The sequence below is a fragment of the Fusarium sambucinum genome, chromosome III, assembly GCF_050947815.1.
Source record: "Fusarium sambucinum isolate potato_lamoka chromosome III, whole genome shotgun sequence".
In the NCBI taxonomy this organism is placed as follows: Eukaryota; Fungi; Ascomycota; class Sordariomycetes; order Hypocreales; family Nectriaceae; genus Fusarium; species Fusarium sambucinum.
In genome coordinates this window covers 5126432-5145934 of record NC_139292.1, presented here as the reverse complement: position 1 = coordinate 5145934, position 19503 = coordinate 5126432, and the positions used below count along the sequence as shown (strand labels likewise).

The window sequence follows — 19503 nt, the reverse complement described above, 5'->3', positions numbered from 1 at the left end:
GGTTTGACGGCTTTTTGTGTTGGTCATGTAGAAGTTCTTTCATCTTATACGCTAGATAATAAACAAGTGATGTTTTTAAAGTTACCAGATAGAATCATATCTTAGCATCAGCTTTGTGTAGAATGTGATTCAAAACTTGATGGAAGTTGCTGAGTATCTTGACAGTCAGCCTTGATATGGACTACGTATTGGTCACCGATTGTTTTACTGAGCTTTGGTCATCAAGTGTAGCATCACATCGAATAAAGAATGGTTTAAGGAAAGTTTGATTGTTGTGCTATAAGAGCTGACTAGGTTACAAAAGAAATCTAAAAGAGAACGTATCGGTTAAAGTAAGTAAGTCGTCAAGTTCGTCTCGTCATAAATAGTCCAGTACCTCTTCCGTAAGGTGAGGCTCGGCTGCTTCCCATCAGTTTTTTTCTATCGTTCGTCAAAACCCAAGGCCAGTCCAATCCATCGTTGCCATATAATACATGGTCATCATCATTATCCATCCCTTTGGTGCTGGCAGTAAAAGAAACATAACAACCCGCAGAAAACCAATTACCTTTGTCATAACGCATGAAAAAGAAAAAAAAACCAAACCACCTGGGGGTATCCAGTCATAATACTTTCGTGATAACCGATTGCTCGTTCCTTACATGGCGTGATGTAGGTGCTCCGCCATATTGTGTATCCACAGCCACCCGGTATAGTGAGCGTTGGTATTACAAGTCGTTGTTTAAACAATGATGCCGAAGAATGATAGGAGCCATCAGGCTCGAAACTCTCACATCGCCAGATCGTCGAACTGTGAGACAAGCTCGCGTATCGTCCACCGCCAAGCTTCGCGATCTCTGGATCCTCGGCCGATCCATTTCTCGCACTTTCTTCTCCACCGGTCTTCTTCTTCGCGTTGTCGTCTGATGAACTCGGGACCAACGTCGAACTCTTCGCCGACAAGCCATTCATCTTTAATGTCGCTACCACGACCTTGGGCGCCCTCCTCATCAGCAGTATTATCTTCCAAATCTGGAATATCTTTGAAAACATCCTCATCGTCGAGCGCATCGAAACCATCCATGGTATCGCTAGTCTCGGAGGATGGTTTAGCTGGGTTGTCCAGTTTGAGCCAACACATGTTTTGAGGATCAAACACCATGCCACCGACGACCTGGACACCCTTGGTAGCGCTGATGTTCGTGATCAATGCTGGGCGAGGTGTTGACGAATCCTTCTCGCGCGTAGTGGTTGAGGCGACGACTTGAGTAGGTGTCTGTACTGGCGGTTCAAACACGTTGAGGGCGTTCTCGTTGCCCTCCCATCTATATGTGTCTGCGTTGTAAAACATTCCGTTGACCACTAAATCCTAGTTAGTGAGGGTACTTATGATCTCATTCTCGATGAACTTACTCTTTGATTCTTTGCCACTGTTCAGGTTCGAAATTAAATGTGGCTTTGTCTGCTGAGGTCGCTTATGCTTTCTTGATCGAATGTTTGAATGGTGGGGAATGGTGGGAGTCAAATTACTCCTCGACGAAAGTTGAGTGGTCCGCTGAGAGTTCAAAGGTGTCAACGGACCATTGCTAGGGACTCGTTGCGCCAGTGCGGTCTCTCGTGCAATTCTACTTGCAGCGGTGTCACGGGCAAAATGAGGAGTAAAAGAAGGTCGAGGGGCAGGGACCGATGGGGAGTTCACCAAGTTCCTGTCTGGAAGAACGTTCTGGTAGAGTTTGTTGCGCATGGCAACCTTCGGTCCTGAGCTGGTAGGCTGTTTCAGGTACCTCGTTTCCGTTTCTCTGGACGTTGGCAGATCATCAAAACCGTCCAACTCGTGACCATCGCCAAAGTTCTTCTTGTTCTTTGGCTTGCTCAAACGCTCCCATGTGTCAGCAGTCGCACGGTGACGATGGTTGGGACTAGGTGATCGCATTGTGGATCGCGAAATTGTGCGAGAACCGGGCCGCAAATCAATAGAGCCGATGGAAGTGTCAGAGTCATGACGACGGAATCCACTACGCTTGGTAGTAACGTGCTGCGAATGTGATTGAGAAGCACCAGCTGGCAGAAACGGAAGGTGAGACTTGCGGACAGTTGCGGGGCTATCCATTGAACCTTGTCGCTGTCGTTCGGTGGGCGTCTTTGGTCGTATTCCAGACGACGGTCGGTTGCTTTCCGATCTTGATGGCGGCCTATCATGGCGATACGCCGGCTGTCTAGCTGGGGTGTTCGACGCTCGAATCGCTGGCATCGAGCGTTTCTGCTTAAGAAGCTGAGCGCTAGTTGTTGTCGGTTCATTGCGAAGCGAGTTTGTCGAGGTTCGCGTGCCAACTTCCCTTCTGCGTGGTGGTGGCGGTGGCATCCCACGAGATGGTGAAGTTGTGGTAGGGGTGGGCATACTGGCGATGGATGACTGAGCCGAGTGACCCATTCTAGAATGTGAGCGGCGGGCACGCTGGGGAATAGGACCACCGCTCTCAGAGACCGGCTCCAGCGATGTTGAGTGAGTTCGCTCATGGTGATTCAGGCGGGGTATCCGAGTCGAATTGGCTGGTTTGTTCGTGAACGTGAGAGACAGTGCCGTTTTAGGACGAGCCGGGCTAGCCGGTCGCGTCTCTTTGACTTTAACATTCTTATGCAGAGTGAGCTTGCTCGAGTCAAAAACATCTCCTTCGCCAATATCAAGCCCATCAAGAAAGTCAGGTTTATCAGCTTCAGCTGGAGCCTTCTTGGGGGGCACGATGGGTTCCTCAGAGATTCGGTTAGGAGATTTGCTCTTTCGGCGTTGCTGGAGCCTCTCGGTCCAGTTAACAGGACCAGCGGGTAAGATCAATCCATCGAACGTCTCATCTTCGCTCTCAGCAGTGATCGAACTCGAAATACTTGGGCTGAGGGCAGAAGCAGCAGAGTTGCGAGCAGAACGTGTGTCTCGTCGAGTTCCACCCCATCGAGTGCCCAGGCTCCCCTCTCCCCAATCCAGATCATCCGACTGGTTAGCAGGTGTCTTGGGAATCTCCTTTCTCTTGGAGAGCTTCAGTTTTCCGTCTGACGGAAGCTCAAGATCCGCCTCAAAATCATCATCGGTACTGGCGACATTGGCAGGCTTGACATCCCTCTGAGGAGTGGGAGGTGTGATAAATGAAATAGGCTTCGGAAGTTGATGACTCTTGGAGGCTCTGATAGTGTCACCACCGTCAAAGAAATCATCGTCATCGTCACCATCCTTGAATCTATCCAAATTGATAGCTGCCGAAAGATTGCTTGTAGCAGATTGAATAGACTGCATGCTCTGAAAAGACTGAATGGATTGACCAGATTCTCTTCGAATATCCTTGTCAAAAGGTGAAGTGGGAGGCGAATTGCCCCAATTGATAGGACTAGTGTGAGTAGAAGTTGATCCAAAACTGACATGTCGCGAGGTTTCGGGGGATTTGGGTTGTTCTGGCCTCTTTATTTTGAGGCCTTGGGAGGATTCGGGAATCTCCAAGTCGTTCTCCCAATCATCGTGAATGACCTTTCGGATCTTTCGTCCGCCAAGGCGCTTGATCGTGCCACCCATAAGGGCAGAGGATGGGACATTAGTCGGTAAGGGAATGCCAGCATTTTGTGCAGCAGCGATAGCGTCAAGAGTCGACTTCTCGTCGTCGCCTGGAATATGAACATGCTTCTCTTCCTCCCCCTCAGCCTCAGATCGGAATGAGAAGTGTGAAGAGCCAGAATCGCGGCGTCTTGAAGATGATGGGCGTGATGGAATGTTTGTTGCTGTGGATGGACTGCGAAAGGACAAGTCGTCGCCTTCCACAACAAAGTCATCGTCATCCCAATCTTCTATGTCGGCCTCCACAGGTTGTCGGGGTTTAAGTCGTAATGGTTCCATGTTGGCAGTTATGTTGTTTGTTTAGTTTAATTCGCAATTATCGGTTGAGGTCAAGGTTCAGCAAAAAGCGTTATTCAGCCTGACTGTTGAGGGCGCGAAGTCAATTGCGTACAGTCATTCTTGTCAAAGGCAATTGTTCCCCGCATACAAAAGCATATCCTCCAAGCGTAAGACGGCGTGGATGATACGTTCTTAAAATAATGGTCACGTCAAAATAAATCCAAAACAAGAGTCGTCAAGTAAAGAGAGTTATCGTGGATCCTGCAGGTGCTCTGACAGCTGGTTGGTGGCTTTGTGCGTATGGTCGATGGGCCTTGGATGTGCTGGCGGACAAGCGACACTGCAGCGAGGTCTGTGGTGGTAGTCGGAGGAACAAAGAAAATAGGTAGTATGTAGTCGGGTAGGTAGGTACGTTGTAACGTCGCCGTGTGGAGACAGACGGATTTGCGGGCGGACAAAAAAGAAGAAGAAAAGCAAAGCAAAGTAAGATCGTCAGGGAGAAATTCGTTAGAGGAGGGTATTCGGTTTTTGATGCTGGAGTTGTAGGAAAAGGATTTTTCTCGATGGTCGCGAGGGTGACGTGCGAAACAGGATGCAAAGGTCAGGAATGGAGGACTGAACTGGTTTGTTTGGTGGGCTGCTAAAAGAAAATGGCTGGGGGGGTTACTGTAAGCGTGGCTGGAGGTGGTCCCCGCTAACTACTAAGGGACGTGCCCACTGTGACCATCTGTTGCTGGGCACTGCGATCGCTATGGACAACTCCCCACAGGGCAAGTGCTAAGGCTTGGTCTCTGCGCTATTTAAACACTACAAGAGAAGGCTTGCTGACACTACACCTGAAATGGGATATCTCCAGGATTTTTGGAAGAATATTTGGGTGTTGGTTCAAGAATTGAGTCCGAATAGGTACCACCCTAGAGTATACCACACGTGACTGACTGGCTTGTTGTTGCAACCTCTCCCCAGGGTATCAGAAAATTTGACCGTTGAAAGCCTAAGGGATGAAATTAGTAGGTCACTTTATGCCCGTTTAGACATAGTTCTTAGACTACTTATTTTTATACCCTAAAACTTAGGAGGCCATTTTTTCTGCTACCCAGTAGCCTCTGAACAAGTAAGTTAACAATTGAACCGTTTGCAGTCAGGGGAGTCGCCCGATTGGTTCAGAACCTTCACGCGTCATAGTCGCGACGTGTGGTAGACAAACCTATGTACTAACCTCTAGTCTAGAGTAAAGAGTAAAGAACTTTTCTTTGTCACTTGAGTTTGTGTCAGCTTCCATGTTTCCAAGCTTTATGATGCTTTGGTAGTTTTGTGCCTGGCGTACCTGGACGATCTTTGATGATCTCACGAAGCTAAAAACTGGCCGGGGTCTATACCTGTGCAACAAACCAAACCTGACCTTGTCTGGCCATGATGATGTTATTGTTGTTGTTGATTTGTGTTGATCTCTTTTGCACTTCCCCTGGTCTGTATCACGTAAACGAATTCCCCTCCAAGAATGTCTCAGGGGAAAACATCTGTCCCTGTGCGGAATGACTTTGTACGTACTAATGTATGCAACAAATTCAGGAACGATCTCACTCATGTCTGAGACCCAGTCACAGCAGATGGGTCTCCAGATGGAGGCCACTTCACTAGACTAGTAGGAAAGGGTGCCATCCAACTGGATGGAATATAATAAAATCCTTTGGGGGCTTCAGAAGTATTGACCTGGAATGGTCTATGGATTACAACAAACTGTTCAGTTACACTCTCGAACTTGAGCTAATCACAATTTGCTCATGTCTTTAGCTGAGGTTCTCAATGGTATGCTGCCCAGTCAATACATGTCAACTTAAAAGTCCCCTATTCCATTTAGCGGCAGGTGCCTGGAAAAGAGAGGAGCCTAGGTTCTTTGGCCTCGAGACTGGCTGCAGCCTGCAGCTCTCCCGCTTCTTTATGCAATGCACATCTCTCTTATGGCTGCCTGCAGTCAGATCTCATTTTATTAAATAACTGCAAACAAAGACATTTTGTTCTTCGACTTGTCTCCTTCTCTTTTTCCTTCCTCTTGTTCCTGTGACCCACGTCTTACACAAGCTCCTCGCTTAAAAACCCATCTAAAAACCCTGGACTGCCCGAGCTTCCGCGGATCATTCAAACAACCTAACTTAAACAAATAAATGGTCCAAGCACCAACTGATCGTCATCACCATCACCATCGTCAACAACTCGAATCCAGGCACGCTTCATCTAGCCTTTAACACAGTCTTCATTCCTCAAACAAGCCAACTCTCAAGCGTTGTTATCTTCGGCCCGTGTACCGTGTCTCACCCGCTATCTAGCTATTCCCACAAGGGAGTTGTGTCGATCCGCTCTGAATCACTCCCACAGCTTCGGTATCTGCCACCATTCCACTGATATTGGATCTAAGCCCTTGGTGTTGGAACTAACACATACAAACAGACTCTAAAAACCTCTGATTGTATCTGTACCGTTATCAGTGCCCTCTCCGATGCACGTCCTGAGGTTCCCTCGCAGCGACGATGAGGCTGCCTTCGTGCTTGTGCAGATAACCCAAAAAGGTTCCAAACCGCTCGACCTCAAATTAGTGGGCACCGAAGGGGAGGAGCCATATGTTGCTTCATGTAAGTCATTCCATTCCCTAGCTGCACCGCAATTTGGGCCTATAGTCCACAAATTCTCAGTATCGATGCAAACGGCAATTCATCGATCCCTGAATCTGACTTTGAATCTAGTGAAACATGATAAGGTCATGTCTCTGAGTGTCAACAACTGTCCAGCATCAGAGAGCGAATGGCAAAAGATTCTCGAGAGATTGTTTCAGCAAGAACCCCTTCCGGATATCCAAGCTACAGCCACGGTGCAAAGCGAAAAGTCTATATCAATCACCCTTCGTAAAGAGGTCCAGGGTATCACGGTAAGATTGGTGCCATTTGAGAGTACGGCCTCGTGACTAACCGCCGTAGCAACGCCTTGGTGCAATCACTTTGAGCCATGATCCAGATGAAGCCATCGAACTATTCGAGTGGTGCGGTGCAGCTGTTGAGTCCTCCGCGGGTAGTAAGAAAGCTGCAGCCGACCTGGCAGGCAGATCGTCTGAAGCAGAGACCGCTGTAACCCAGCTTCAGTCTCAACTAGAAGACCTAATCAAAGCAAAGTGCGAAGATGAGACCATATTGCTGAGGAGGTTCAGGGACCTGCTGAACGAGAAGAAAATAAGGATTAGGGAACAACAACAGGCATTAGCGGCGCTAGCAACAAGTCAATCGCAACTTTCACAGGCTGTTGAAGTTGAAGTCAAGCAGCCAAAGGCAAAGGCAAAGAAGCAAACTCGACAGGCCGCGAAATCCAGGCCTGCAAAGAGAAAAGCGCCTGCGACAAGGCGAGTGGAAGAGTCAGAGGACGATGATGTTGATACCATGGATGTCGACATCAAAAAGGAGCCTGAGGACACAGATCCTGGAAACACAACGGAGGCAACTGCATCTGTCGATAGCGATGACGACGAGGGTGATACCGATACTAGTGCTGGTGCTCACTTGAAATCATCCCAGCAAGTCTATGGCTTTGCATCCACAGCCGCCTCTCAACAAAAGGCTCCTTCAAAGACTGTCGAAAAGCCTCCACCGCCACGAGCTCTTCCATTTACAACCAAAAAGACTACACCTAAGCCTGCTGATGATGAGACCGAGTCGGATGATGAGACCGAGTCGGATGATGAGCTGTGATGGGCGATTTATGATACTGGCATAGCATGGCGTTTCGCATTTTGTTTTATTTAGATTAAGAATACACTTTACGTGTCACATCTGATCACACCATACCAACCAATCTTCTTTTATCTGTCTGTTGATCATGAAACGTGAACTATACAGCACACTTTCTCTAGGCTCACGATCTATCGTTTTCATCGAACTTGTTCCTCCAGAATCCTCGGAAGTGTTTTTCTGCACCGAGCTTGGAGATCTCGACAATCTCATCCTGCGTCAGCTTAAACTTGGGAATCTTGGACAGGTAGCCATCAAGTCTCTCGACCTTGTTGCTTGTGGTGAGAGCAATGATGTCCTGATCAATAACCCATCGGAGACCGACCTCAGACTCTGTCACGCCGTACTTCTCGGCCAACTTTGTGTAGAGGGGGTCGACAGGTCCACCCTTGGCTGTGACAATAGGGGTAAGGGGGCCGTAAGCAGACACGGCAATGTTGTGCTTCTTGTGGAAATCGAGGAGATCACCATGTTGAAGATAAGGGTGGTACTCGATCTGGTTAATGGCAGGCTTGACCTTGGCTGTCTTGAGGATGGGCTCCAGGTGCACCTGCAAGAAGTTGGACACGCCGATGGACTTGGCCCTTCCAGACTCCCTGATCTGCTCCAGCTCAGCCCATCGTTGCTGAAGGTCCTCGTCGGTCTCGGCAAACCAGGGGCCGTGGATCAGGTAGAGGTCCACGTACTCGAGGCCAAGCTTCTTGAGGGAAACGTCAAAAGCTTCAATGGCAGAACCCTTCTTCTCGGCGGGGATCTTTGTGGTGACATAAAGCTGTTCGCGGGGAACACCACCTGCCTTGATGGCTTGTCCAAGCTCTTCCTCATTTCCGTAAACTATTGTTTTATTAGCAATGTCATTAATTTTGGGAGGTATACACAAACTCACCCTCGGCACCATCGAGATGACGATATCCGGCCTTGATAGCCTTGGTTGTGATGTCAACTACATGCTGGTCAAGTCCGGTTTTAGAGTCTTTCTTGAACAGGGCCGTTCCCAATCCAAACGCAAGCTTGCAGATGTTAGCTTCTTGTGATAATGCTGCAATATGCTGTGAGTTCTGTTGAGATGAAGCTAGAGACGTACCACTGGGATCTCATTGCCGTCGTTCAACTTGTAGCTGGGGATATTGTGACTGCTCATTTTGGCTGATTTATAACTGGGATTACTGTATATAAGCTTGTGTTTTGGTGTGATTGTAGTCAATTGACTGACAAGGTTTCGAACAGTATGAGGTTTGTTAATGATCAAGAGTTGCCGAGGATGGGGAGGAGAGTCGCAGTGTTAGTTTAAGTACCGCGGCCCCCACCTTGTATCAATCAATGCTCGGTAATCAGATGGCGACTTAGAGTGGGACTATTTCCGCAATTGCTAATTCCCTATGGAGATGTCGTATGCACTTGCTTTACGGATTGGTTATGATGTTTGCTTGCGGATTTGCTTGCTTGTTCGTGTCTCATTTGCTCCAAAATGAGGAGACAAGCTATGTCAATGACGGCATGATAAACAATAGAGCTGCCTTACTACCTAAGTACCTATCCAATGATACAACTAAAAACTACCCAGGTAGTTAATTTTTCGTCAACTGTTTTCAGCTGAACATGGCAACCACCAATGGTGGGTGTAGAGTATGTAGTCTTCCAATCTTGCTATGACCTTTTATGGAGTGTCGGGGAACCGCGGTAAGTCGGCAACCTTTCCGATGTCCATAGACTTACACCAGTCAACGAGCAATCTATGTCATATCCTTTAAATAAAACGTCTCTCAACATACCCTAGTTTTGTCTTTCGTATAGCAACAAACACATTTTTCGTGGAGAAAACCCCTCCTGGAAAGCCTCAGGATTTAGAACTGCAGGGTATTCATGATGGCAGCAATCATGGAAGACTGTTATCCGGGACAAAGAGATCCTCATAAATCGAGAAGAAAATAGTAGGACACATGTCGCTATCCTTGTTGCTCGCTAAGTATCTATATCGCATTATAGTATAAATCCTAATCGTCTTAACGTAGATAGATTAGAATACAAGCCTACATTCTATGCTAAAACCCGCCCTCTTCTTCCTTCTACTTGCGATCTCTCGTCATCAGCATACAAGGCTGTCTCGCATGCCAAATACGTCTCTCCTTGACACCAAGAGCAGCATCCTGCATTGTCTGTGACTCCGATCGTGCCCGTGTAGGCTCAACTCTAGGTCCCTCCCAGACTTGCACCTCTTCTACAGATGCTGATATCTCAAACTCGCCACGGCAGAGCACTGTCATGCCTACTGAAATCTCTGCGCTACCATGCCCCTCCAATGCCGGGATGAGCTGTTGTAATGTACCATTCCATGCAAGCTTTCGTGTAAACTCCAGGCCAACATTCGCAGGTCGATGACAAAGCGCAGGTAGAATCCTGACGAGGGGATAGATTTTCTGAGCCGTTCGGTTGGTAACGCGTACCTTGAGTTGCATAAACTCATCAACATACGCCACACCCTTCTCAGCTGCCTTGCCATCGGCACCCTCAACCGATAATTCGATATCGACCTCATCAACTTTAATTGCCTCGATCATTCGCGTGGTCAGTCTGATGCTTCTCAAGTCAATCGAGCCGCTCCTCTTAGGTAGCGACGTCGTCTTCCATGTTGCTCGGAGGCAATCAAGAACTCTTTCCCTATACCAGAAACCTTCACGGTTTGCTCGTTCTGTTTCGGGTGAGATTTTGCTGGCACTGACCACGAACTGTCGGTTTCGAGACGGATTGAGCGTTGGTATCGTGGCATGAGGATCCTCCAAGTACACCCTCTTGACAGGTAGGATAACTCGGCTCGTGTTACCCGGAAGAATGTCTTCTTGAACAGATATTCCGTCGTTACTTTCTAATTGCACCAACATTTGACTTGGCCAGGCATTGCGAAGATCCACGGACAAGAGGCAATATTCGTCGGGTTTTGCCGTGAAGGAACTGCCCAAGCGATCCCACAAAGGCTGAGGAATCTCGCCATGCACAGGGAGCGCATCGATTCGAGCAAGCTCAACGCTAGCATTGACAGTTACAGTAAGGTCCAGGGATACCTGTCTCGTGTAAAACTGGTCAGGCATTTCTTCTTGTGGGCATCCCAAATGCGTGTAATCGACCTGGATTGTTGCAGTTGTAAGTCCAGGCTTGCCTAGGATTTCAAATTCAAACGTTGCCTCTCCATTAGGCGCAATATGACGAGTCTTTTGACTGTTAGGAAGTCGCAATGCTTGTTTCTTCATCAGTGCAAGCTCGTACTCGTAGAGCTCAGAGGGTGTCGCATCTCGGTTGCCGATCGCAGTCTGCAAAGGCTCTTGCGTAGAGTCTTTGAACGAGAAGAGCATGAAGTCTACTGGTGTCGCTGCAAGATTCTGCAATGTTACAGAGAACACTTGCCTCTCGCCCTCCAAGATCATAATCGAAGACTGGGCAAGCGTGGTGGACTTGACCACAACTAGCGGCTGAGCTTGAATCGCCGTAAGAGTCATGCTTTCAGCCTCGAGCTTTGGAGCAAAAGGCTTGACGTCCGTCACGGCCTCCTCGAGTGCAGCCAAGCCCTTGGCCTTGATCTTGAGCTCTTGCTTTGGTACCCAAGGCATAGAGAAGACGGGGAACCGTCGCTCCCGACATCCCCGGACTTTGATGATGGCGCCGGTAACCTTGACGGTCCCCGCCTCCTTTGCTCTACCCCTGAGCCGTATAACTTGAGTTCGATATGGTCCAACCAACGTTGCCTCCTTAACAGCATCAAATTCAACGCCTTCTGTGGCCAAGTGAATGGACTCGACATCAACTTCTATATCATATGGGTTCTGCAGTGTAATCTTGAAGGTAGCATATTCATCAGCCACAAGAGTCTGAGTTACTGCCTCATCAGGCTTCTTCAGAAACGGGTTGTAGATGAATGGATCGACATCCTGGGAAGCACGACTGGCGGCAGCACCAGGAATGATGCTTTTTGAGTGAGCAACCGGCGTTTTGCTGTTTAGCGAGGGCTCAAGCTTGATTCCTCTCACAAAGAACTCATCCCAGTACTCAGCTGCTATGTCATTATAGCCCAGCCTCTGTACCAGACCTGCAGTCCTTGATATTCCGGTAGCCAGCCGCACTTGCTCATCTCGGAGGATCATTGGTGACGCATCCTCTCGTCGTGGTCCCGGAGCGACACCAGAGCCGGATGTACGCAAGAGATCACTCGAGAACCGTAAAACGCCATCAAAATCCGGCAAGGCTTCCGAGAAGTTGATACAGGCCCTCAGAATATTAAGTTTAACGTCTGGGAATCCGAAGAAGCGAGCCGCAGACTGACCACGTATCCTAGCAATCACAGCCTCGTCCGAATCATCAACCTCTTCGTTGTTCTTGGCGCCGGCCTTCCGGGTCAAATCAAACCCAACAATGCCGTAGGATTTGCAGAGCAGAGTCATCAGGGCCTCTATACCCTGTTCGACATCGCACTCTCCAATTTCCAAGGCCATTGAGCCACTGCTTGAGCCGCCACCGCCAGAAGTCAACGACATTAACCCGGCCGCAGGATGAATGCCCATATCGGCAGCGCCTCGGGTTCGTGCTTCAACCAGACCACCGATAAGAACTGATACAAGTTCTCTTATTACCATAGCCTTCTTTCGGTGAAGGCCTAAAGGTCCCAGAACAGTCGCTATACCGCTCAGAATGGACGCTCGGTCGACAGTCGTAAGAAGTTCAGAAGCACCTGCAGGAAATGCCTTGAACAGCATGGCTCCGATTTGTTGTCGCGAAGGCGTCACACCGAATCGCGGTGGCGCCGCAAGAGGTTGGTCAGGGACGATTCCAGTCGCAATCATGCCTAGAGATTCTCGATCAAGGTAGCCATTAGACAGGTGAAGAGCCTGGTAGATCTTTGAAAATCGGATGTAAGTTTCGGATAGTGGTAAGGGAGGAAGGCTGTCGGAAGACACCCTAGAGTAGAGGAGGATAATACGCTCAAGCAGTTCAGGGAGCAGTGCCTGAAGGTTCCTAAGATGCTTCGGCTGATTGGGATCCTCGGGTGTAGGATCCGGGGTCTGCTTATGGGTTGGCTTGTCCGGGAACTGGATAAGCACTGTAGGTACATGAAACTCGATATTGGACCAGCCAAGGAGGAACAGGTTTACCAAGATGAGCTCCAGCGCCTTACCGTGCCACAGATGATCATTGACAGACCGAGCAGCCATAGCACCATCACTAAGCTCCTTGATAGAATCGGTCCATCGACCAGCCTGTAAAAACATCGAACCAACAACTACCGCCGCTCGTCCCTTGCTTCTATGTCTCCAGCGGTCATTCACGCCTCCAGCGCCAAAACCCTGGGTTGATATTCGATCGCGACTAGCTGATCGAGAGCTCTCAATGGTCTCTGGCAACACAGACGGTTCCGGCGTCGACCGATCACTAGCCGGAGGACTTGGACCATCCGTGGACATGGGTGGGTTCGATAGATTACTCTTTGGAGGCGTCGATGACAACCCTGGCGTCGAGTTACTCGAATGGAGACCTGGACGACTGTTCGCTGGCATAGACATGCGGGCCTGGGCCTTATCCATAATCCCGCCTGCCGAGTTTGAGCGCGCAGAATGCTTGGAAGAAACGATGCTCGAATTCCTCTTCAGAAGACTATTTATACCGCCTTCGCCACCCCATGAGCCACCATTAGTATGCCTCGAAGAGGTTGAATAAGGTACAGGAGACTCGATATTTGTCATGGCCTCGAAAGATTTGGCCAATGTCGTCATCTCAGCGAGCAGAAGCGAGGAGATGTCGCACATGACTGTCCTGATCGTAGTCACCGTACATTTCTCGGGCGGAGGGATATCAATGAGGCCCTCGGGCATTGGGATCTCAGTGTCGTGGGGGTTTACATAGTCAAAGATTAGAACGTGATGCACAAGGGCTTTGGGGTAGGTATCGCGCAGCTCCTCAAGCTCCTGGTATAACGCTCTGATATTCTTCTCTGTTGTCGTCGGTCCTACACCGTTCATGGATTGTCGTTTGTTCAGGTTCTTCTGATGCAGCTCGGTGCCATCCGCCAGAGCTATTATAGCAAGGGGTTCTCGGTATAAGTCGAAGGGAGTAAGGGCGAGGTGGGAGGGAGGCGGAACGTGAGTGACGAGGTTATATATTATAGCACCATCTGGGTAAGCTAGAGGCGAGAACATGTCTGCGCAGGTCGGGTCAGCGCCATATTAGATGGGGCGATGGCATCACTTACTCCTGTTAGGTCTGCCATCAGCGCTGATGTCACGGAGATGGACGACATGTTGCTGGTTTAATCGATCGACAAAGGAAGCAAATCGGTCTGCTTTTATCTGCCCCAGAGGTAAAAGAAGAGTCTTCACCCTCGCAGGAGCGACGGGGGCCAAAGGATCTAAGCTCATCCTAGCATCTGGTGTTTGCTCAACATAACCGCGGGCGCAACGTGGTTGGTGTTTCGGTAGAGAGCGACTCTTTGAGTGTCTCTGTATGGGCGATTGTTATGTTGATGTTGTTTCTTACAATCGCATTATCGTATCAATCTCGTCTCGTGCAATTGTAAAGTCGAGCTCTGGAAGCTGAAATGTCGTTTTTGATCGCCGGATCCTGAGCTTTGTATCGTACACCTGTCGCATGCGGCTAGGAGCTGTACAGTACGTTGGCCTACCCCTACATGGGTGACTGGATATAGTGGAGAAGCCCAGGAACCGGAGACGACTTTTTGCGAGCCGACAAATACATGCCAGTGGCAGCAAGTCTACGTCAACACTTGTCTCATATCATGACATTATCATGCCAATCCAAGTTTCACTACGAGGATCGTTTCAGTCGATATTAAGGTTATTTAAGTGGACGAGCCATGAAAACTCGTGGTATCTTAAAGCTCGGCCTGCCGAGAATATACACTCCGGGGTATCGCGGATTAGCTTCTAACCATGTCCTTTCCCAGCTTTCCGAAAAATATAACCAAATCCTTCCAGTTTTCTCAAGGCAAAAATTTCTTTTCCACTCATTTTTTGTCGTCGTTATCCAACAGACGATGGCGGTCCTTGGGGACTTTGATCTGACGGCTTCCTCTCTCTTGCTTCGGCTTGCAATTCACTTTCAAACGTATCCACAGACAAACTCGCTTCTACGAAATCCTCCAACTCCTCCGTGACTGTTTTAAGCTTTTCCTTTACTGCAACGGCAGCTTCATGGCCGACAATGTGGCGCGCCGGAGGGTTTTCATGTCCACCAATTGCCGACAAAGCGTGGACCGTCTCCAGAACCAGCTTGTCTGCTGCGCCAGGTGGTAGCTTGGGGTAGCGATGCAGGATCTCGCCTGGCGCGACATCTGGTTCGATGGATATACTTGGTGGAGACATTGGCGAAGGTCCATAATCGGCTGGTGATGTGGGGTAAGGCAAAGCCGTGTCAGGATGAGTGTTGAGGACGTTAGTGAGAATGTCGCGAATGCTCGGGGCAGACTCTTGGTACTGGTCGTAAGCAGGCAATTGAGGGGCGAACGTGAGACGATTGGTCAAGGACAGGATCTCCTTGTTGGGCTGAACAACTGTGACTTTGATGTTGAAGGGCGCAATCTCGTATGCGAGTGAGTCGCAAAAGCCTTCGAGAGCCCAAGTGGCAGCTGTGTATATTGACATGCCTGGCGTGCCAATGTGACCGCCAGTACTTGTGAGAACGATTATATGCCCTGTATGCTGAGACCGGAGCTGGGGAAGAGCAGATTTGATAAAGTTAACCTGGGAGAAAAAGACAGACTCGAATTGGTCGCGAACGAGGTTCTGTGTAAATGGGGTGGTTGATAGTTCCTCCACCGTCCCAACGACAGCTTCAGAGCAATTGGGTTAGTAAAATTTGATGATCTGCAAAGCTTCCGACTCACCATCAGATTTGCAGCATAGTAAGATGTCAATCCGTCCAAAAACTTGAACAGCTTCTGCGACAGCAGCACCACAACTTCCCATGGAAGCACCGTCACATCGAATACCGCGAATGCGATCCTTCCACCCCTCGCGATCCTTTCTCGAGCTCTTACACTCATTCACAAGCTCGCGAAACTCGGCACTGCGGTCCTCATGATCGATTTCGTAGGGTGGTAGACATGCAACAACGTAGTCGCCATGTGAAAGAAGCAGTCGGATGAGCCGGACGGCTAAGGGAGACAGAGCTGAAGTGAGAAGCCATGTTCGCGGCGAGTTGTGCGTGGCTGTAGAAGGGTTCGAGTCAGCGTCGGCCATTATAATGGCGTGTACATGATTTTATATGGGCAGTAGTAGTCGATTGAAGATTCCCAAGCTCTTTTGGGGGGCGCAGCGGTAGTTCCCTTTTCGCTTGGCTCTTTCCAATGTCTTTGATTATGTAACTCAGAGACTGAAAATTGAAAACATCCCAAGACTCGCCCGTTTCGGCGAGAAGAGGAAGAAGAAGAAGAAGGAGTGGTCGTGAATTGTTTAAATTCGTGCCAAGGTTTGGAAAATAAAGAGATGCGGGAGCAAGCAATTGTGGAGTAACAGTTTAAGAGCTTAACTGTAGGCAATAGCTGAGCTGAGCTGAGCTGAGCTGAGCTTCTTTCCCTTCTAGAAAAAAATTACATCATTCGTGATGATGAAGGAAGAGCTTAACCACCCAACAACGCAACTAAAATGCTTGAAAAGAATAAAACAAGTCATGACAAATAATGATAGATAAGACTTGAGATAAACAGGGTTTTGAAAAACTTATTCAAACGGAATAATACGCCGAGGGAGGACCAAGCTGAGGATGGATCGGGATGGGAAAGGAGCCTGACAAGAGCCCACTTGGAAGAGGAAACGAAGAGGAAGAAAAAAACAATAATAATGACAATAATAATCTGGGGTAAACTTACGAAAGGAGGGGTTTGGTATTGATCCAGAATTATGTCGTGGGGTAGCGGTGAATGCCATTTTTGGCTGCTGTGAGTTGGCCGCTTTGGCCGCAGAAACTATTGATTGGAAAAGGTTATCGTGACTTTGACCTTGTCGATCGATGGTACAAGTTGCTTCAAATACGGGCTCGATTCTCTTGTCGGTCTGTAGAATATGAACGGCTCCTTTAGGGAGAATTGGTGGTCTTTCTCTCCAAGTCTTTCGTTTCTGTTTGGCAACCGAGTGCACACTTGTCAGGCTGGTGACCCTTCAGAAACACAGCAACTGCTTATACAACTAAAAAGACCGACGCATATAAGATACCCGGTCGGTAACTAGTTAGTACAGTGAATGCGGCGCCCAAATTTTGAGTAAATTGGTCGTCAACTGCCAGTTAACCGTATAAGTGAAAGTGTGGACCACAACTTCGATCAGGCTGAAGACTAAGGCACAGCTATTATGCACCTAGGGTTTCGAGTATGGCCGATTGGGCAGGTCGCCGACATTCAATCAGCACTTGTGTATATGCAAGCTGCAGTGATGTGGAGTTTTGAGAGAGAGAGAGAGAGAGAGAGAGAGAGAGAGAGAGCTTGTAGTAGTTGTAGAAGGATTCGGGTGTACGTGTATGTACGAAGCATTCGATTCGTATAAACGATGATGGGCTGAGACAAGACAAGACAAGACCATAAATACATATACAATTGCACTGCACCAGGCACATACACAACAGTAGAGTATTGAAGTCAAGCCGTTGGTTGGGCCCTTGTGAGCTTGACCCTGGTCGTGATGAGATGGGGGCCTGTCCAGTTTAACAGAAATAACAGCCATGGAAAACATTTGTACACACTCGAAAGAAATACGAAGAGCTGAAATAGGAATTATAAGAACGGAAGACGACGGATGAATACACCCCGTGAGTTTCCTTTCTCTTCGGAGAGAGCGAGAGACAACAAGAAGGCAGAGAGGAAAGATTGATGCCTCAATGCCTCAACGCCCCATATTGTTGACAAGGGCAGACAGACAAAACCTTTGACATCCATGTAAGTTTAAGCTGGTCGGGCATGGATATAGAAATAGCGTGCTAGTTTGAATGTGCAACTCTTTGCGAGGTGAAAGTAGAGTAACATTGAACCACAAAGTACAGATAGGTAGGTACACATAAGAGGAGAAGGAAATACATAGAAGCAAACTTTGGGTTTCCAGCGTCCTCTTTCTGGGTAGGTCTACAGTATCTCTCTGTCTTGTGGGTCTGGGTTCTGGTTTCGATGCCTTTGACTTTCTTGGCCTTTGGTGATCAACAGGGCCGGCCGGCCGTTCACCGAGACATCCGATTAGAGAGGGAGAAGAACATTACATTGCATCGCATTGCCTTGTGATTGATTGTCACTTGTCACTAAGACTGTGCACGTCTGTGTGTATGTGCTGTATCGTACCTGCGTACATATTCTACGACGTACATAGCCACAGCCAGGGGCCCCCTCATACCGTTTTAACGATTAGAGCAGCCTTCTTCTTCACAAGATAGGGCGCAGTATGGTGGCAGTAAAACCCAAAGTCAGACCAGTTTTGATACGTTCCATTGTCATAGGGCAGAAATGTAATCTGAAATAGGTCCTAACCTGGCCCTTGTCGGATGATCACGACCTAGATAGGAAGAGTATTTTTGAGGCGGCAGACGAGTCAGGACAGGGCGGGCCAACGCTAGCTTAGCAATTCCAATTATTAGACCCTGTAGTCAGTCCTGGTTCGGTTTGGATCGGTTTGGTGGTATGGTCTGGGGTATCTCTGCTCCTCGCACTGCAGGAACCTGAAGATTATCTCTCACAGTATAGGGACACAAAGATTGCGTCGGATTCGCTACATGCCTATCAAAATATGTTTAGGCATCACCAAGACTCACTTGGGCAATAAAGGTACGTAGTCCCCCCTCCTTTGCTGCACCCTTGCTTTTCCAACAATAGTCGCTCAGAAATGTGAAACGATGAAACGCCATGTCAAACCTTCAACTTTCATGGGGGTCCCTTGTTAACATGGCCCACTAGGGTTTAGTGGTTCGACATGGTTTAATGACGACGTTGAAGAAACGGTCACGAACCCTTTTCCCTTCTCTTATCGAGATCCTCATGACACGTACTAAAAGACTAGACTAGGACTCCTGCTCGCAAACTAATTAGTCTTGGGAGTTGACTGCGGTCGGATAATCTATCAAGGTGATGTATTATAGGTGGCTGCTCTTAGATTAGACCTACGACAGAGTATCAAATGCCCGTTGATCCTGCAACGCAACGCAATAATGCATCAAGGGATGACGCTACTGTCGGCAGTCAAAGTCAGTCAGTAGCCGCTATCGTCCACTGTCGTTGCCCGTTTCCTGTAGTTCTCCACGAATAGGAGCCCACTGTATTAGCCCGTTGAAGCCCGACGACACAGAAGGTTTAGTGCCAAGAGGGCCTAGAACTTCGGGTCTGAGTTCCATAAGAGGGTTTTTTTTAACCTGGGCCCTTTTTGATTGGTTACTCGGTAGTGACCGTTGGTTCTTGTTCTTTCGAGGGGGCAGGGTCTTTTGCTTTCTCAATCTCATTCCCATCCTTTAGTACTCCGTATCTGTTAGTTACTGTACAGCCTTACCTTTCTTCAGTCTCTATCATCCCTTCTCTTTAATTCCCATCATCAAATCTCGTACTTGAATCAATCAAGCAATCCATGTCCCACCGGGGAGTCTTGTCCTTTCGGTCCGATCTCATCTTAACAGATAGTCATGAAGCTTTATCAATCGCACAAGCACAACCAACCCCACAGCAACACAAATTGAACTGTCGTGTCGTTATTAGTAACATAGGTTTCCAAGGGAATTAACGGCAAGTTGCGTACGTATCTTTACAGTAGCCAATCGCTCCATCTACCGGAGACGAGTGGGCTTTGCCGGACCTTGCTCAACTTGCTTTTTTTCTTTGCTTCCACTATTCATCGCGATAGCACAGGACGCCCA

The 19503-nt window shown here is 48.5% G+C and overlaps 5 protein-coding genes across 5 annotated transcripts; 1 reads left to right on the top strand and 4 right to left on the bottom strand.

Moving 5' to 3' along the window:
• Positions 1–769: 769 nt before the first annotated feature.
• FSST1_011896 (uncharacterized protein) lies at positions 770–3856 on the bottom strand (the record flags this gene model as incomplete). Its single annotated transcript, XM_083235071.1, has 2 exons — positions 770–1341; positions 1393–3856. The coding sequence occupies 2 exons, from the start codon at positions 3854–3856 to the stop codon at positions 770–772; spliced, it is 3036 nt and encodes a 1011-aa protein (XP_083081592.1).
• A 2497-nt stretch (positions 3857–6353) lies between these two features.
• On the top strand, positions 6354–7590 carry FSST1_011895 (uncharacterized protein; the record flags this gene model as incomplete). Its single annotated transcript, XM_083235070.1, has 3 exons — positions 6354–6486; positions 6598–6779; positions 6829–7590. The coding sequence occupies 3 exons, from the start codon at positions 6354–6356 to the stop codon at positions 7588–7590; spliced, it is 1077 nt and encodes a 358-aa protein (XP_083081591.1).
• A 163-nt stretch (positions 7591–7753) lies between these two features.
• Positions 7754–8770, bottom strand: FSST1_011894 (NADP-dependent oxidoreductase domain-containing protein; the record flags this gene model as incomplete). The annotated part of the gene is made up of 3 exons (XM_083235068.1): positions 7754–8463; positions 8516–8639; positions 8714–8770. 3 exons carry the CDS (start codon positions 8768–8770, stop codon positions 7754–7756), a joined length of 891 nt encoding a protein of 296 aa, XP_083081590.1.
• Positions 8771–9695: 925 nt separating this feature from the next.
• FSST1_011893 (TRAPPII-specific subunit TRS120) lies at positions 9696–14027 on the bottom strand (the record flags this gene model as incomplete). Its single annotated transcript, XM_083235067.1, has 2 exons — positions 9696–13810; positions 13862–14027. The coding sequence occupies 2 exons, from the start codon at positions 14025–14027 to the stop codon at positions 9696–9698; spliced, it is 4281 nt and encodes a 1426-aa protein (XP_083081589.1).
• A 621-nt stretch (positions 14028–14648) lies between these two features.
• Positions 14649–15866, bottom strand: FSST1_011892 (uncharacterized protein; the record flags this gene model as incomplete). The annotated part of the gene is made up of 2 exons (XM_083235066.1): positions 14649–15457; positions 15512–15866. 2 exons carry the CDS (start codon positions 15864–15866, stop codon positions 14649–14651), a joined length of 1164 nt encoding a protein of 387 aa, XP_083081588.1.
• Positions 15867–19503: the final 3637 nt, after the last annotated feature.